We start from the raw sequence: 16263 nt of genomic DNA, 5'->3' as shown, positions 1-16263 counted from the left end.
AAGATGAAATTTCTTCTTCTTCCAGAGACATTGTGAAAACTCATCCCTTTGCCATGTTGGGTTTTTATTGCTCTGGAGGAAGAAGCTGGGTCCCTGTCCTGGTGATGCTCAGCTGAGAAATGGACTCATGACAGTTAAAATGGATTTGTTTTATTCATACTGGTGTTGTCCCCTCCTACAGAAGCTGTGCATGGGTTAAATGGTGACAGCACAGGCGACATCTCTTCTTCCAAAGCACACAACTCCTGTCCTACAAGAGGAAGGTATATTTATTTCTTACTTCTCATAATCTTATTCTCATAACCTCATTTCTCATTTCTTATAACCCAGCTGAATTTCAGCCTGTAATATGAAATTCCATCCAGTCAAAACTAGGGAACAGTGGGACAAAGCACAAACACAGGTTAAAATTAATGCACTTTTTTTTTAAAATTTTAATTATAAAGTTAACACATCTATCAAACTTAACTGGTAACAAAAAAAACAGTTACAAGACATTGCTAATGTGCTGTCAGTAGAAAATGGGGTAAAAGCCAATGAGGTCACAAGCACAACAGCAGAGCAACAACACTGTCCCGATGAGTTATTTCTGCAAATATATACTCTTACTAATATATACATTTATTCATAAAATAAATAATCATAAAAAAATCATCAGACTTAACAAAATACTGAGAGGGAGAAGAAAAAAAAAAAACCAAGAAAAAAAGGTGACAACTCTACTTTGTACAATAGCTTTGGAATTCCAGGTTGTATCATACATGCAATCTGTACACGGGGGTGAGGGCAGGGGTCACAGACAGTGATGGAGCTTTGAAGGAGGCGATGTAATCAGGCAGACAGTCTGTGGGAAGGGAAAGCAACAGCAAAAAAAACCCACTCACAAGAAGATACTTGTCCCTGACTGCTGGACAAGCATGTTTTGTACCGTGGGGAAATCCCCTGGGGTGCTACAGGTTTGTGTTTTAGGTGTTCCACACTGCTGGTGGGCTTGTCAGAGAGTCCAAAGCTACAACAGGGCTTGTTCGGGCAGGTTTGGTCCTGGGAGGGACAGAAAGCGATGCCACAAGGGATTGATGGAGTGGGATCCCACTGGGAGGAGGTGGTGAAGGCTGAGCTGCCATCAGCTGGGGACAGGGACAACCAAGACTACAGCAGAGACTCAGGAGGATTTTATCTGTTTTTGGAGGTTTTGGGAGGCTGACCTCAAATCTCTTGTGCTTTCCAAGGGGCAGCAGCAGGTGGAAGTGTTGGCAAGGAGCTCTGACACCATCCCTCAAAACCATGGGTGACACTCAGCTGCTTGCTCAGCCCCAGTCTGTAGCAGACCTGCCTTCAGGATTTTTGGTGGAGTGGAATGAATGGAGAGAAATAAATAAATACTAATAAATAATAAGAAGAAACTTGGAAAAGGAAGGGAAATGGGGAAAGCTTCTCCTCACGCTTTCCCCACTTCCATGCAGGGCTGTCCAAGACCTCCCTTGGCGTGCAGAACATGTGTAAGAAAAGGTCCGCAGAGACAGAGGAGGAGATCATGTGGAACAGACCCTTGTGGCTTCAGGAACTTTCTCCATCTGGGTTGTGTCCACCTAAGAGCAGGATTTTACCCGTGGATGATTTGGTGGGACCTGTCCCTTCCCATTATGTGCTCCTCAGCAGGAAGAGCAGAGATGCTCCCTTGGGGTCACAGCCATGACAAACCAGGCAGTAAAGCGGATTAAAATAATTATCTTTACAGAACAGGTCCACCTTCTGCTCCCCTTGAGACACTTGAACCTGATTTTTGTCGGTTTAAGTGAGAATTGAGCCCATGACCAGTTTTCCACCTCAGAGAATCTAAAGAGAGTTTGGAATCTGGAGTGGGATCCTGCTCATGGATGAAGACACACACACACCTGTGGATGTCCCCAAGCCTGTGTCTGCATGGGAGTCAGACATCTAGACACCCATCTCTGGTGGAGAAGCATCTGCATGGGTCTGCCAGATATGCCCTGAGATCCAAGGGAAGCCCACATTCCTCCAGAGTAGCTTTCAGGAGCCAGTGGGGTACCCTGGAGCATCCCAGATGGCTCTAGACACGATTTCAATAATTTAGTTCAGCCCTAAACGCTGAGTTTAGGCAAATGGAGACCATAATTTGGTTTGTATGGGGGTTTAAGGACCTAGCACATGTAGATACCTGCCTTTAAGCATCTCACTTTGTATTCTAAATCTCACTGTAGGGAATCAACTGGGAATCAACTCCTGGCCTCTTGTTCTTGAGAAAAAAAAATCTCCTCCTCCAACGTGGAGATGCACCAAGGACCCCTCTGGAAAACGCAGCAAAGTGGGAGAAGATTACTTGCCCAAGAGCACGAAGACTGAGAGGGGCAAGAATGAGGACTAAACACCCCTTCTTTGAAATGGGGGCCAGAGGAGCCCCCATTTCCCACCAAACTGAGGAATCTGCACCCCACAGCTGTTTATGGGGACCTGAGCTGGGGGAGAGGAGCTGCAGAGCAGGAACTTTGCTGGGGAACACGAGGGAGGGCAGGAAACAGGAGGATGGAAGGGTTCAGGTGTGAATAAAACAATTCAGCCAGATGCCACTGCTGCTTCCAGTGAGAGAGGGGAAATCTAGAAAAAAGAGATACTCCCATCATGAGAAGTCACAAATAAAGCAGCCAAGGTTTAGCTTGGAGGGAGGTAGAAAATAGGAAATTATAGGTATGAAGAGGAGATGAGGTCTTGTCCTGCCCAGCCCACCTTCTCTCCCATCATCCAAAACTCCCTGACATCTCATCCCAACAGCTGCTGGAGCTCAGGAATGACAGATCTGAGCAGGGCAGTTGCGTTTGGTGCCTTTCATGGCCCTGTTTTCATCTTCCCAAAGGGATTTTGTTAAAGCATCAAGGGAAGTCTGGAGTAATTTCCATAGTGCAGACCCTGGGACGTGATTCACAACTCCCAGCTCCTGCAGAGTGCTCATGCTGCAACCCTGAATATCCCCAACAACATCAAACACCAGATTTTCAGCACTGAAACCAATCTTTGAAGGTAAAAATAAAAAAAAAAAAAGTGACCCAAAGCTCAGAGTGTTTCTCCTTTATATGAATTTAAGGATGGGGGCATGATAAGACTATGAACACACATGACAAATGTAACATAATCCAGGGACATTTCTGTGGCAATACATCTGAATGCAATGAAAACACCAAAACTATTTGAGATTGAGAGGCAGAAGAAATTGTTTTCTGAGGTTTGTTAATACAGAAAATCTGCAATGCTCAGCTTAGACAACAGCACTGCAGGGCTGACGTGGTCACTGCTGACTCAGGGATTTCTGTGCCGTGTTGCATTTTGTGGTGTGGTTGTCTCTGCAATCCCCTCCAAAAATTAAATCCCAACTGCTTTAGTTCTGCACATGAAGCTTCCCATAAGGAGTGGAAGCAATTTTGGAGATTTCAAAATGCTTTGGAGAAGACTGTCAGTGCGGGGCACAAGACCCAGCTGAGAGAGATAACTGGGGTCAAGCAACAAAAATGTTCTTCCCTCCCCATATTTTCATTTTCTCTGAGAAAGAGAAGCCCCCAAATTCTAAAACTAAATCAAACCAAGGAAAAAAAAAAACAAAAAAAAAAAAAAAAAAAAAAAAAACAAAAAAAAAAAAAAACAAAACAAAAAAAAAACCAAACCAAAAACCAAACCCAACAAAACAACCAAACCCCTAAACTTTCCATTTCTTTCATAGAAAGAAAAGAGATGAGGCCAAATTCACCCCTCACAGGTAACGCCACTGTCTTTAATATCTTGCATGTGGAACTGATGGGGCCCATCTGACCCTTCTGTTCAGCTAAAGGAGAGGTTGGGTAGCAGCATGGCAGAGGATGGAGTTATGGTCCTTTTTCACTTTTATTTTTCACATCTGTTCCTTTGTTGGGTGACACCTTGTCCCTTTTCCCCCGTCCTGCCAGACACACCCCTGGTACAAACCATCTGCCTGAGGACAAACCTCACCAGGGAAGGACACCAGGGAGCACAGAGGTGAAGATGGCCAGTCCCATCTGTGGGAAATGGATGATGTTTTCCTTTTGATTATAAACTGGAGCATTACACCAAGGTGGGGGAGAAGGTCTGACAGAAAACCACGTCCAGAGAAGTGCCCAATTCAATTGCCTACACAAAGACAATCTTGGGTCATTTTGGACACCCAGTGGTCTCTTATGATCTGTGTGGGTCTTAGGCCATTGAAACAACATCTGGACCCAACAGGACACTGTAGGGCATCTGTAGAATGTCACCAGATGTTTATATTATTGAGTGAAATGCCAAGACCCTTCCATAAGTAAGGTCCTACTGTTTCCTCAGGAGAACCTGAGGCAGAAGGCAGCTCTGGGTGGTATTCAGGCCATCTCCTGTAGGGAAGGATGGCACCTCACTCATCACTGGCTAAATTTTTCTCACTGGTGCAGTGGAAACCCTGACTCGAGACACCCAGTGCAGGCAGTGGAGAGGGATCTCAGTTTTCCAGACACCTCCAAATTCACATGTAGCAGTGAGCAATGGCCCAAGCCCCCTCTCCAAAACCACGGGCCCAGCTCCCAGACCCCTGGCAGGCTCTTTTCCCCCCTTAGGGATGGGCAGAGTCACACCCAGGACTGGAACCCCCTGGGTATGCTCAGGGTGATGAACAGAATTCACTCAGGCATTTTTCATTGACTTTAGTAGCAGCTGCTCAGCCCCTTACATTGGATCATCCCAGAGATGATTAATTACATAACAAACCCAGACAAGCACCCACAGGCCTCGTTAAAATCCCCTCGAATGGGGAGGAGGAGTCCCCAGCCACTGAGCTGGTTCAAGCCTGACCCCAGCTTGGAGGGAAGGAGCACAGCCAGCCCATCTCAGATGATGATCAGGTTGTAGCTTCACCTCCTTGACTCATGGTGGATTTCACATCATCAGTCTGGACCCACGGAAGAGCTCATCATCAGCTCTGAGCTCAGCAGCTGAAGTCAGAGATACACCCAGAGGGCACTTCACCAAACATAACTTAGGTACCATCCTAAATACCATGAATCACCTTCTGGGTTTGTTTCTTGCCATTGATCCCAGCAGAAAATTAGATAAATAGCTTAGACCGGATGAAATAAATCCCACTGTTGCAGTCAAAATTTGTTCACCTCTAGAGGCAATTGCTCAGCAAATGCCCAGTTTCAATTTTTTTTTTCCCCCTGCTTCCCAAAAATCTTCACCTGCTGGTGACGCTGGGCTTGTTCTGGTGCAAAAGCAGAAATGGTGGATGTGAACATGCTGTGGATGGGCTGGGGCCAGATTCCAGCTCCCACACATGGAAGCCAAATCCTCCAACCCATTTCTTCACTGGTGTGGTACAAAAGGAGGAGTTTGAAACCACCTGGCTGAAAAATCTTAGGGTAGAACCAGTTGTGGGTGTGACCCCGCTGAAGTCAATGGATTGAAGGGACTGTGGCCTGCAGTGATTTGAATTTTCACTGTTGTGTCACCATTTATTGACAGAAGTTCCTTGTAGGACGTGTCTGACATCCCTCACTGTGGCTGCTTGCACTGCATCACATTAAGTAAATCAGATGTATCTTCCCTTATCCCATCCTCTCCAATTTATCAATGTCTTCCACCCCTTATGTGGCTTTCTGGAGCATTTGCTTTCCTGACAGATTGTGTTTGAATGCTGGTTATAGGTGCAATCTCCCCCTGCAGTGGCTTCCTTCTCTATTTCCCATGATTAAGTTTTCCTTTTCTCCACGACTGCACTATGAAAATCAGTCATGCATCCATTAATTGATCTTCATTTAAGACCTACTGCCTTCTCCACGTGGTGTGTGGCCATTGATGGGGTGCAGTGTTTACATGGACAGGTGTCACAGATTGATTTTTCTCCCCATATTTTTCTTTGCTTCTCTTGATCTCCTCTCTCCTCTCTCTTCTGCTCTCATTTCGCTGCTTTTTTTTTTTTTTTTTTTGCAAAGCACTGATAGAAGTGCCTCCATCAATAAGCAAATCTTGCTTGTGCCCTTGGGCACAGCCCTGAGACAAATGGGTGATGCATAAACTGCACCAGCCTAGGAGTAGTCCCAGGAGACGCTGTGAGTCAGAGCCAGCCCTTGGAGGCATCATTTCCTCCTGTTTTCTCTCTGATGGGATTAAGCTCTGTTTGTTCCCTTCTTCTTCTGCATACTCCCTCCTTTGGTTCCTGGGAAAAGGCTGACACACAGAGAGGAGCACTCTGATTTCTCTACAAAGATTTCCAGGAGTGAACCAGCCAAGGGCCATGATTACATTGCCATGAAATGGGAATTAACTCTTGCCCTGTTTCCCTTTCTGTGCTGAAGAGGCAGAATAAACACCCATCCATTGTCCTTTTTCCAGGATAGGAACCCAAAAGCAGGGGTGAGGCAGAGAGGACACAGGGCAAGTGCATCTGGGGCTAAAACAGGCTGTGACTGTGCTTGGTTCACCCCTCTTTTATCCCAGTATTGACCAGGAATAGCCCAAGCAGGGTTCCAGTGCTGTAAATACCAAGGTGGTGGGCTGAGCCCATGGAGGAGGTGAGACCTGTTTCTGTAAACTGTGATCCTGATCTGGAATTGGAAGCAGAGCAACACGCAAAGATGGGCAGTCAGGGGCGAGCAGCAGAGATGGGCCAGCACTGCAAAGCTGGGATTTGGCTCTGTGTCCAAACTTACCCAAACTCTGGGCTGGCTCAGACTCTGGGTTTTGTCCATTTTAATCTGTGCCACTTTTACAGGTGGGGATGGCTGTAGGAATTAGCTGTGGGACAAGGTTTGGCTTGAGTCTGAGACTGCTCCAGCTTGTGGGGTGTGGTGGTGGTGGTGGGTTTGCTCACCCTCATGTCAATTAATGGGTGACAACGAGTCCTTCAGATCCATGTTCCCAACAGACCTGTGGGCTCAGGCTGCTGCCAAGTGCCTGGGAAGCCTGCATCACGTGCAGAGAGTGGAAGAACTAAGTGCACTTTCCACTGCTGGTGACAGACCTCCCCAAGCAGGAGGGAAGGGTGAACACTTTCCCTTGCCATCCTTTCCCTGGGGTGCTGAGGAGATGGATGCCCTGTGCTCAGGAGTGAGTGTCCAGCCCCAGAGACTCACTGCACCACGTGTTTCCAAGGAAGACTCACTGGCTGAGCCATGTGCCAGGCTGGAGAGCTGGAGCAGCATTCCCAGCTGTGGGACTGTGTCCTTCTCAATGCACACAGAGTCCTCTTCACTTCACACACAAGACACTGAACTTTTCCATACTGTGCACATCACCTGTGTGCCAACAGGGAGTTTACAGGAAGTCATCAGCAGTTTTCTCTCTTTCTCTCCCTCCTCTTCTCCCTCCTTCCTTTTCTAAAGATGTCACAGGGTCCTATGTTCAATCTGGCAGAAGCTACTACGCTAAAAAGTTCACATCAAGAGCTTGCCCGCTCTCCAGCTCTGTTAAATATTTGTAGACTTCTCTGGTTCCAAGGCAAAAGCAAAGAAGTAGTCATGTTCTTTATTTCAAAAATCTGTAATTTATCTGCTTTTATTTCTTTTGCTGTTGTTGCTCATATTACACAGTCTGGCCATTCGGGTTTGCAGAGAGATCTCTCAGAAAGCTCAGTGCTGCTGTTCAGCACAGCCTCTGCCTGGCTGAGGGAAAAGGAGATGCTTAGGAAGATGCAAGTCTTTCAAAGGACACTTAATCGCACGAGTCACTTCAGGCGGGTGGGAGCAGAGCAAATCCATGCTTTTGCTAATGCTATTCCTTCCAGCTGGGTGTTGAGGGCTGGTGGAAAAAGCTGCTCTCCTTCCGGAGGCATCGGCGTCGGCGCAGAACTTGTGCGACTGCCAGATGTACCTCGGGATAGCCCAGAAGTCATTAGACCTATTCTATCCAACCAGTTTTAGCCTTTTTATTTTTTAAATTTTTTTGTCCAGTTTTTATTCTTTTTTAATATCAAAAAAAGTAGACTTCTCTCACGTCTGCAACCTCAGAGGAAGTAGGCTCAACAATCCATTTCTCCACTCGGAGCCCGGCCAAGGGGGGTTTTATGCCTGATTTATTTGCACGTGTGGACGTCGTAGACTCGTATGCACTCCTGGCAGCGGACGTAGCAGCACCAGTGGAAGATACAGTGACACTTCTCTTTCCTTTTCTCAGTCCTCGTGTTGTGCCCGCGGCCGCAGCACAGAAGGTCACAACCGTCGATCCCGTGGGAGGTGACGTTGCAGATCCTGTCGCGGGTCCCAAAGGAGCCTGTCTCGGGGTTGGGCTCGCAAAAGTTTGGCGAGTTCTCGTAGTAAACCAGGTCCTTCTCAGTGGGGGCCTTGAAGAAGTTGTATTTGGGCCGCAGGGTCTCCACCCAGCCGCGGGATTCCCGGTGTTTCTCCACCACCATTTCGGACGCACTGTCGTACTTGTCCTTGAGGTAGTCACCGATGACCCTGAAGTCTGGCTGGGACCACCAGCAGGTCTTCACTTCACAGCTGCCCGAGAGCCCGTGGCACTTGCACTTGAGGTGCATGAGCTCAATGATGGCCTGCAAAAGAGAAGAAAGGCAAAGGAGAAGGAAGACATTAACCTGTAATTAAAACTCTTTATGACATTCTGCCACTTGGCCATGATTTTCCAAGGAATTATGGATGTTTTCATAGATATATTTATACTCTTGTGAACAAAAATCCTCTTATCCTCCCCTCACTGCTGGGTCTAAGCCATAAAACTTCTGTACTTTATGGTTTTCAGTGACTGGTTCTGACTCCCAGCTCAAATTTAAGGATTTACCGAAAACTTTCACCAAGGAGATTTATTAACTTCTGTCTTATCAGTGTTCGTGTGGGAATATTACAGTGCTGTCACACAGGAAAAGAATTCAAACACATCTGGGCAGAGAAGCAAAGAACACACAAAGCTACTCAAACAATATCTTCACAAATGGAAAATGCAGCTTTTCTGTTAAAAATAAGAGGAAGATGAAATGTCCTAACTATCTAGAACAGAACTCCATCCTTTACATATGTTAAGCAAACAAGGTTCAAGCCTTGCTATGGCTACTTTCAGAAACTGAAAAGGGATTTGTTTTTATTTTAAAGCCAGGGTTATGATTTTTCTAAAATCACTTCAAAGGAAAAAAAAAAAGAGCCCTACTTTTGATTTTAAAGGCTCAGGCTTCAACACAAAACACTTTCCTGGGATAAATGGGAGGGTGATTATTGATCCCAGAAGCTTGCTACTTGTTTTTACCTCTTATATAATGAGTTTAAATAAACAGAGGTGTTGCCCTCCAGTACTCTGGGGTGGGAGACAACCTTATGCAACAGCTTGATAATCTGCATTTCCAGAGTGATCAGCAAATTTCTGGGTACGTGAACAGGCGAGTGCCAGCCTGAGTCCATGAGATTTGCCATGAATCAGCACCTTGGTGCTCACCAGGTGTTTTCCTGTGTTATTTACGGAGTATCAGCCGCCACAAAGCTGTCTGCAATTAGTGAGGAGAGAGAACCGCAGAAGGTTTGGTTGGTATAATCACACTGAGCTTAATCAAAACTCCTGGTGGAGCGGTAGGGTTGGAGTTCCTGTGGGAACTGATATGAAACGTTGCCCACGGCTCAGGTTTAGCTGGGAACGCTCAGGTATGGAGGCCTGGAAGAGCTGTCCCATAGGTACTGGAATGGTGAGGATGGAAAACATCAGTGCTTTCTAAAATACTGGGATTTCAGGTTGTGGTGTGACATCTGCTCTCGAACCTCTGACACCTGTAAAATGTCCTAGAAGAACTCAGAGTAAAGGAACAAGACTTAGGGTAAAAAGACCTCTGCAGGCCTGTGATCACAGGGATGTTTGTGTCTCAGACATGTTTTATGAAAAATCCTTCTGCCAGGATTTTTTCTCCTGAGAAGCTGAGAGGCCTCAGAAACGAAATGTAAACAATAATTATCTGCTGCTGTGGAATGCAACAGGTGCATCTTTGATTGGTCTCATGTGAATTGTTTCTACTTGACGACCAATCACAGGTCAAGCTGTGTCGGGACTCTCGTCAGTCACAAGATTTTATTATTCATTCCTTTCAAGCCTTCTGATGTCTCCTTTCTCTTCCTTTGGTGTAGTTTTAATAGATAATTTTCTTTTAATATAATATATACCATAAAATAATAAATCAGCTTCTGAAACATGGAGTCAAGATTCTCATCTCTTCCCTCATTCTGGGGACCCTCAAACACCACCACATGTTTGTTTTTTTCCAAGGATTCTCAGTTTAAAACAAATTCTCACTTTAAAGGAAATCTCTCCTTTCCAGAGCTTCTCCCCAGCCCTCTTTTCCCCACTACATACCCCAGTAACAGCCACCAGCACTGCCCCATCCCTGGGGGTACCTGGGATAATTTAGGCCAGAGATGGAGGAAACCACATTACTGCTTGTGGTCGTCTCCATTGCAGACAATTTTGGTTTCTGGTGGTATTTCCCTCTCAGAGGTTGTATTCCAACAGCTCTGCTGTGGTGTGAGGTGGGATAACACCACTGGGAATTCACAGTATCCACTTCAGGAGCTCTCAGGAAACCCCAGCCTGGCAGCTGTGGTGGCTTTGGTACAGCTCAGTGCACAAATGTCCTCCTGGATATGTGCAAGACCTTCTGCTCTGGGGACCAGACCACATTAACCTGTTCTCTCCTATCTCAGAGAAGCTGTGGCATAATCTCTGTTAGACAGGGCTTTGTGGTTCAGTTCTACAAATTATTTCCCACAAATTGCATTCTTCTGGATTTATGGGCTATTCTTGAGATGAAAAAAAAAAAAGGAATATTCCCCTTTTGGGATTACTCCACCTAGGGAAAAGATTGGGTATAAGGGAGATTTTGTGCTTTCTTTTCCCCTACACGTTTTGTTCCAGGATTGTTTGAAGTAAAAACAGCTTCAGGGCATGATCCAAGTTTAATCAGGAGGCACCAGAGTTATATTGCCTCTAATTCTGTTTAAATATTTCCTGGGAAATAGAACAGGGTTGAGAAGATGGGCTGTGGGAAAAGCTCTCCTGGCTCTTCTCCTCCCTCAAGGCTGCAGAGAAGGGGAATGAACAATTGCACTCAAACTTCAGGTGCCCCACAGTCAGTGGAAGGGAACAGGCACAATTAGGACATTATTAATAACTCTAATAGTGGAATAAGGGTTAATAACTCTAATAGTGGAATCACAGGATGATTTGGGTTGGACGGGACCTTAAAAATCGCTCTGTTCCAACCACCCTGGCATGGGCAGGGACACCTTCTGCTAGCCTTGTCCAACCTGGCCTTGGACACTTCCAGGAATGGGAACTTCTGGGGGTAGATATTCTCCTAAATTGGGTTGAAATCCCATCTTCTGGGGGTAGATATTCTCCTAAATTGGGTTGAAATCCCATCTTCTGGGGGTAGATACTCTCTTAAGATGAGTTGAAATCCCATCTTCTGGGAGCAGATATCCTCATAGGATGGGATGAAATCCCATTCTACACCTGCCTTGATCCATGCTCTATAAAAGAGGTCTGGCCAGCTGACTCCAAGGCAGGCATTTACATCTCTGTGGGTGAATTTTTGTGGAGCTCTCACGGACCAGGCACGTCCATCTAGAGCTATCATAGACAGGTACTACCATTTTGTGACACAAATTTGCCCAGATCTAGGCCTTTTGACCCCCTTTAGTCCCCTCCCACCATTTATCCTCTCAGGCAAGAAAACACCAACAGGAAAGGAGGAAATGAAACGTCCTTACTGTCCTTCCAGCCTCGTTGTTGTGCCTGTTCATGGCCGAGCGGGCGTCGGGCCGGTTCTCCCGCGCGTCCGCGAACTCCCGGGACACCATGCTCCCGAACTCCACGTCCTCACTGCAGCCTCCCCACTTCCAGCCCTCGCCAGGAGAGCCCTTGTGGCGCGTGTCACACCCGCAGATGGTGGCCGAGCCCTCGGCACAGAACCTGGTGACGGCGAAAGCCACCCCGGCGGAGGCGATGGCGTGGACGAAGGCCGACTCTCTGGTAGCTGCGAGAGAGAGGAAGCATCACTGGGATATTTTATGGAAAATCCCTCCGCCAGGATTTCTTCTCCTGGCAAGATGAGGAGCCTCAGCTTCTCCATGTTTTGCTCCTCTGGAATGTGATTTGAGAATTGTTTACCCAGCATGTGAATTGTTTTTACTTGATAACCAATCCCAATCCAGCTGTGTCAGGACTCTGATCAGTCATGGTTTTTTATTATTCATTCTTTTCTATCCTTTCTCTTTCTTTAGTATAGTTTTAGTATATAATTTTCTTTATAATATAATATAATATAATATAATATAATATAATATAATATAATATAATATAATATAATATAATATAATATAATATAATATAATATAATATAATATAATATAATATAATATAATATAATATAATATAATATAATATAATATAATATCATAATATAATAAATCAGCCTTCTGAGAACTTAATAGTCAATTCTCATCTCTCACCTCATCCTGGGGACCCTGACAACACCACAACAAGGAAGGGCCAGTGAAGGATGGGTTTGGTCAGCCCTGTGAACATCTTCTCTGGAGGCTATGGCAGAAGGCCAGGGAATCCTCCTCTTCCCTGTGGTCTGGCCTGGACCTACTCCAAAAGATGGTTTTTTTTGCTAGGAAATGAGTTCCTGCACAGACAGGACCAGGCTTGATTCAAGGCCACTGAGGTCAGCCAAAAAGTTCTGACTGGGGTCATCCTCAGGTCTTTGGAGAGGGCCATGGCACCACAGACAGCTGTGCAAACCTGAATTTCAGGGGAATATTCTATCTGGTACTGTGCAGCCAATGCACCACACAGCCAGACCCTGAGCCACGGGCTTTGCTTCAGAATTTGGGTATGTTCCCAAAAAAATTAAAAATGCAGGTTTACTTTTAAAACAGCCTCGTGATTTACCTGGTGGTGGGACCAGCACCAGGTAAAGCTCCTCTTCCTTGACAGGGAGAGGTGCTGGTGGCTGGAAGGTAGGAAAATGCCAGGATGGTCACATCCTCAATCCTCAGGATGTGAACCAAACCTTGTCCCCTCCCTCCATCTCTTTTCCCCAAGGCTGAATGTTTCACTCAATGACACACTCAAAATGCACCTGCCCCAAGTTTTCCTCCCTTGCCTGATCAAGGTCCCTTCCAAGGGGACTGGAAATGAGGGAAATGAGCTTTCCTTAGCGCCCACAGCCTCAGGCTGGAGGGTGGGATCAGCCAGAAGATGTCATGGCTAAGGACTGAGGAGTTTTAGTCTTTGTGGAGAACTTCCCTTACAGCCTTCCATCCCAGGGAGAGCTGGGCAGGGAAGGGGAGCAGGGAAGGCTTTCCCGGATGCCAGAGCTTTTTCCACACTGTGCCAAAATGAAAACCAAACTTTTCAAACTGCTTTGCAAGTGGGGAGCACCCCAAGATATCAAATTTATTTCCCTTTCTCCTCACAGTTTTGATTTCTTCACTCACAAGAAATGACCCCAGAGCTCAACACCACACCTCAGAAAACACCAGTAGGGGTAAAAATTGGACTTTTACCATGAACAGGGCTGTTCTCAAACCTTTGGGGCAATTCTAAGCAAGCACAATGATTCTGATAACTGGCCTCCCTTAACCTCCTGCATTATTCCCCACTCACCTTGTGCTTATAGACCAGTTATCCTAGAAATTGTGTTCTTCCTGACACTTTTTAGATTATTCCACTGAGACACTGAAATATTAATGGATCCATAAAGCCACAAGGTCGCATTTTCAGTTGATGCAACTTCACCAAAGCTTCTACTGAGCTTTGTATCACCTGACTTCTCAAAAACCACTCAAACCTTCCCGGCACCATATTTTGCTGATCTGAGCTTTCCCTGGGCATTTTGGCTTAATCTTTGCCTTCCAGATGCTCCCAGGCTTTGCTAATGTGAAGAGAGTTTAATGCACCAAGCCAAAGAGCTCAATATGTTTTCGGGGAGCAATCCTGGCTGGATTTTAGGCTTAAGCAAGAACCCAAGCTTTGCTTTGGGAAGGCTACCAAACACAACAATATGCAAATCCCATAACGTGCATGACCTTACAGGCTGAAGGGATGAGCAATGTCCTGGAACATGTTTGCCCGGGCACTTGGGGAGGTTATTAAGTCACTGAGGGCTACAACCAAAAAAAAGAAAAGGAAAATGCAGGAACCCTCAGGTCCCCAGTGTGATTTTGAAAAACCCTTGTTCAGCATCTGGCCAGCCTGGAGGATCCCAGCATCGTGCAAATGATGACCATGCAGTTCTTGATTGTGAAAGCTCAGCTTGGAGCATGGGCAGGAGAGTCCCGTTCACACAGGAATGGGGACTCTGCATCTTGCGCTTGCCTAAGTCCAGCTGGGATCCAGAAACCAAATTTTGGGGGTGCAGCGCTTCATATGAGGTCTCCAAGAGCATTTGTGACCAGCTTTGGAGTCTCTGAAGAATGAAAGGCTCCTCACAAAAGCCAGTGAGGTGAGGTGAGGGGTGGATGCCAGTATAATCTGCTAGGGAGGTGGAAGGGTCAGTGTCTGGCCAGGGAAAGGCTGACACACCTCCCACCTCCTCCCAGTGTGGCCCAACTGATCCTAAAACCTTTCCATAACATCACAGAATGGTTGGATTGGAAGGTCCTTAAAGGTCATGTGGTTGCAGCATTCCCAGTTTTCCCACTCAGGGCTGCTTCACCCCATTCCCCACCCAGCCTGTGTTTGAGATTGGGATTGGCCTGACCCTTGGGCAGGACTGTGAGGAATGGATTTGTGAAGGGTTCTCAAAACCTGACTGAAATCTCACACAGCCTTGCACATCTGTGTGCAAACTCTGAGACAAGGTGTGCTGGCTTGGGAAGCCCATGGAATAGAGATGCCATTGCTGAGAGAGAGACTGAACCAGAAACAAATTTCAAAAGATGGCCTTGCAAAAAGACCAGATATTTTGGAGAATTAGAACTGTGAAAGATGCATTGTAGCAGGACCACATGGGGTAAAATAATAGGTAATTACAGGTGATTAAAATAATAGGTGATTGGTGTTAGAAGTATTAGCAGCATTGCCTGGCAAAAGCTAATAGGCAGAAAAACATTTATAAGGTATTGTAACCAGGAAATAGGTTGGCTTCTGATGGAATGGCATTGAGTTTTACATCTCTTATGTCTCACCCTCCATCAAGACTGATAATAGAACAAACTCTTTTAAAACATCTCTCAGTTGCCCTGTCTCTGTAGGGCTGGGATTTTCCAACACTGGACTTGCACTTGGCCTCGAGCTTCATGAGATTTGCACAGAGCCACATCTCCATCCGTTTCCTCCAGCATCTGAACCACTCGGCCTGGTGTCACCAGCAAAGCTCCTGAGGGTGCCCTGGATCCCACTGTCCTTGTCACCAACAAGCAGTGCCAGCCCCAGCCCCCAAGCAACACCACTGCAGTGCCACCATCCAGATAGTTCCTGACCCACCACGTGGTCCATCCATCACATCCAGGTATCTCCAATTCAGACACAAGGATGATGTCCTTTCCTAAAGTTCCTTGGTCAGGCCAGCTCTCATCTCTTGGGAATCACCCTTTCCTCTGCCCAGGAGAGATCTGATCCAGGCCTGGGAAGGAGCTGAGGTACTGAACTGATGTTTGCAAACCTCGGGGAGACCCCCTGTGCCTTGCCAAGCTTGGACCAAAAAAGAAAAAATGTCTACAGCCGTGGTGTTTGTGCAGGAAAACTTCTCCTGTGTGGGGCTGAGAGGGGTGGCCTTGGCTGGGGAGTCCATGGCTTGGATTCAGCAGGAGCCACCAGCACAGTGGTGTTTCCCTGAGCATTCCCCTCACTACAAGAAAGACCTGGAGGGGCTGGAGTGTGTCCAGGCAAGGGTCTGGAGCCCCAGGAGAGGCTGAGGGAGCTGGGAAGGGGCTCAGCCTGGAGCAAAGGAGGCTCAGGGGGGACCTTGTGGCTCTGCAGAGCTCCTGACAGGAGGGGACAGCCAGGGGGATTTGGGCTCTGCTCCCAGGGAACAGGGACAGGAGCAGAGGGAACGGCCTCAGGCTGTGTCAAGAAGGAAAATTTGGGAAATTTTAGGGAAAAGTGGATAATTGGGTTGGATATAAGGGAAAATTTCTTCGCTGAAAGGCTTGTCAGGCCCAGGGCAGTGGTGGAGTCACCTGGAGGGATTTAAAGGATATGGCACTTGGGAACGTGGGATTCTGCGGCAGTGCTGGGTTCATGTCTGGGCTCAGTGACCTTGCTGGTCTT

The 16263-nt window shown here is 46.6% G+C and overlaps 1 protein-coding gene across 1 annotated transcript in view; it reads right to left on the bottom strand.

The window, feature by feature from the left end:
- Positions 1 to 5962: 5962 nt before the first annotated feature.
- Positions 5963 to 16263, bottom strand: part of WNT3A (Wnt family member 3A) — a 100702-nt gene continuing 90401 nt past the window's right edge. The window contains exons 3-4 of the mRNA XM_030943479.1: positions 11754 to 12019; positions 5963 to 8545 (exon numbers count right to left, since the gene is read on the bottom strand). Coding sequence (XP_030799339.1) covers positions 8066 to 8545; positions 11754 to 12019 — 746 coding nt within the window. The 3' untranslated portion in view covers positions 5963 to 8065. The remainder of the gene's footprint in view (positions 8546 to 11753; positions 12020 to 16263) is intronic.

This window comes from Camarhynchus parvulus, chromosome 2, assembly GCF_901933205.1.
Source record: "Camarhynchus parvulus chromosome 2, STF_HiC, whole genome shotgun sequence".
NCBI lineage: Eukaryota > Metazoa > Chordata > Aves > Passeriformes > Thraupidae > Camarhynchus > Camarhynchus parvulus.
The sequence above is the reverse complement of the archived record's forward strand: the minus strand, read 5'-3'. Positions and strand labels throughout refer to the sequence as shown.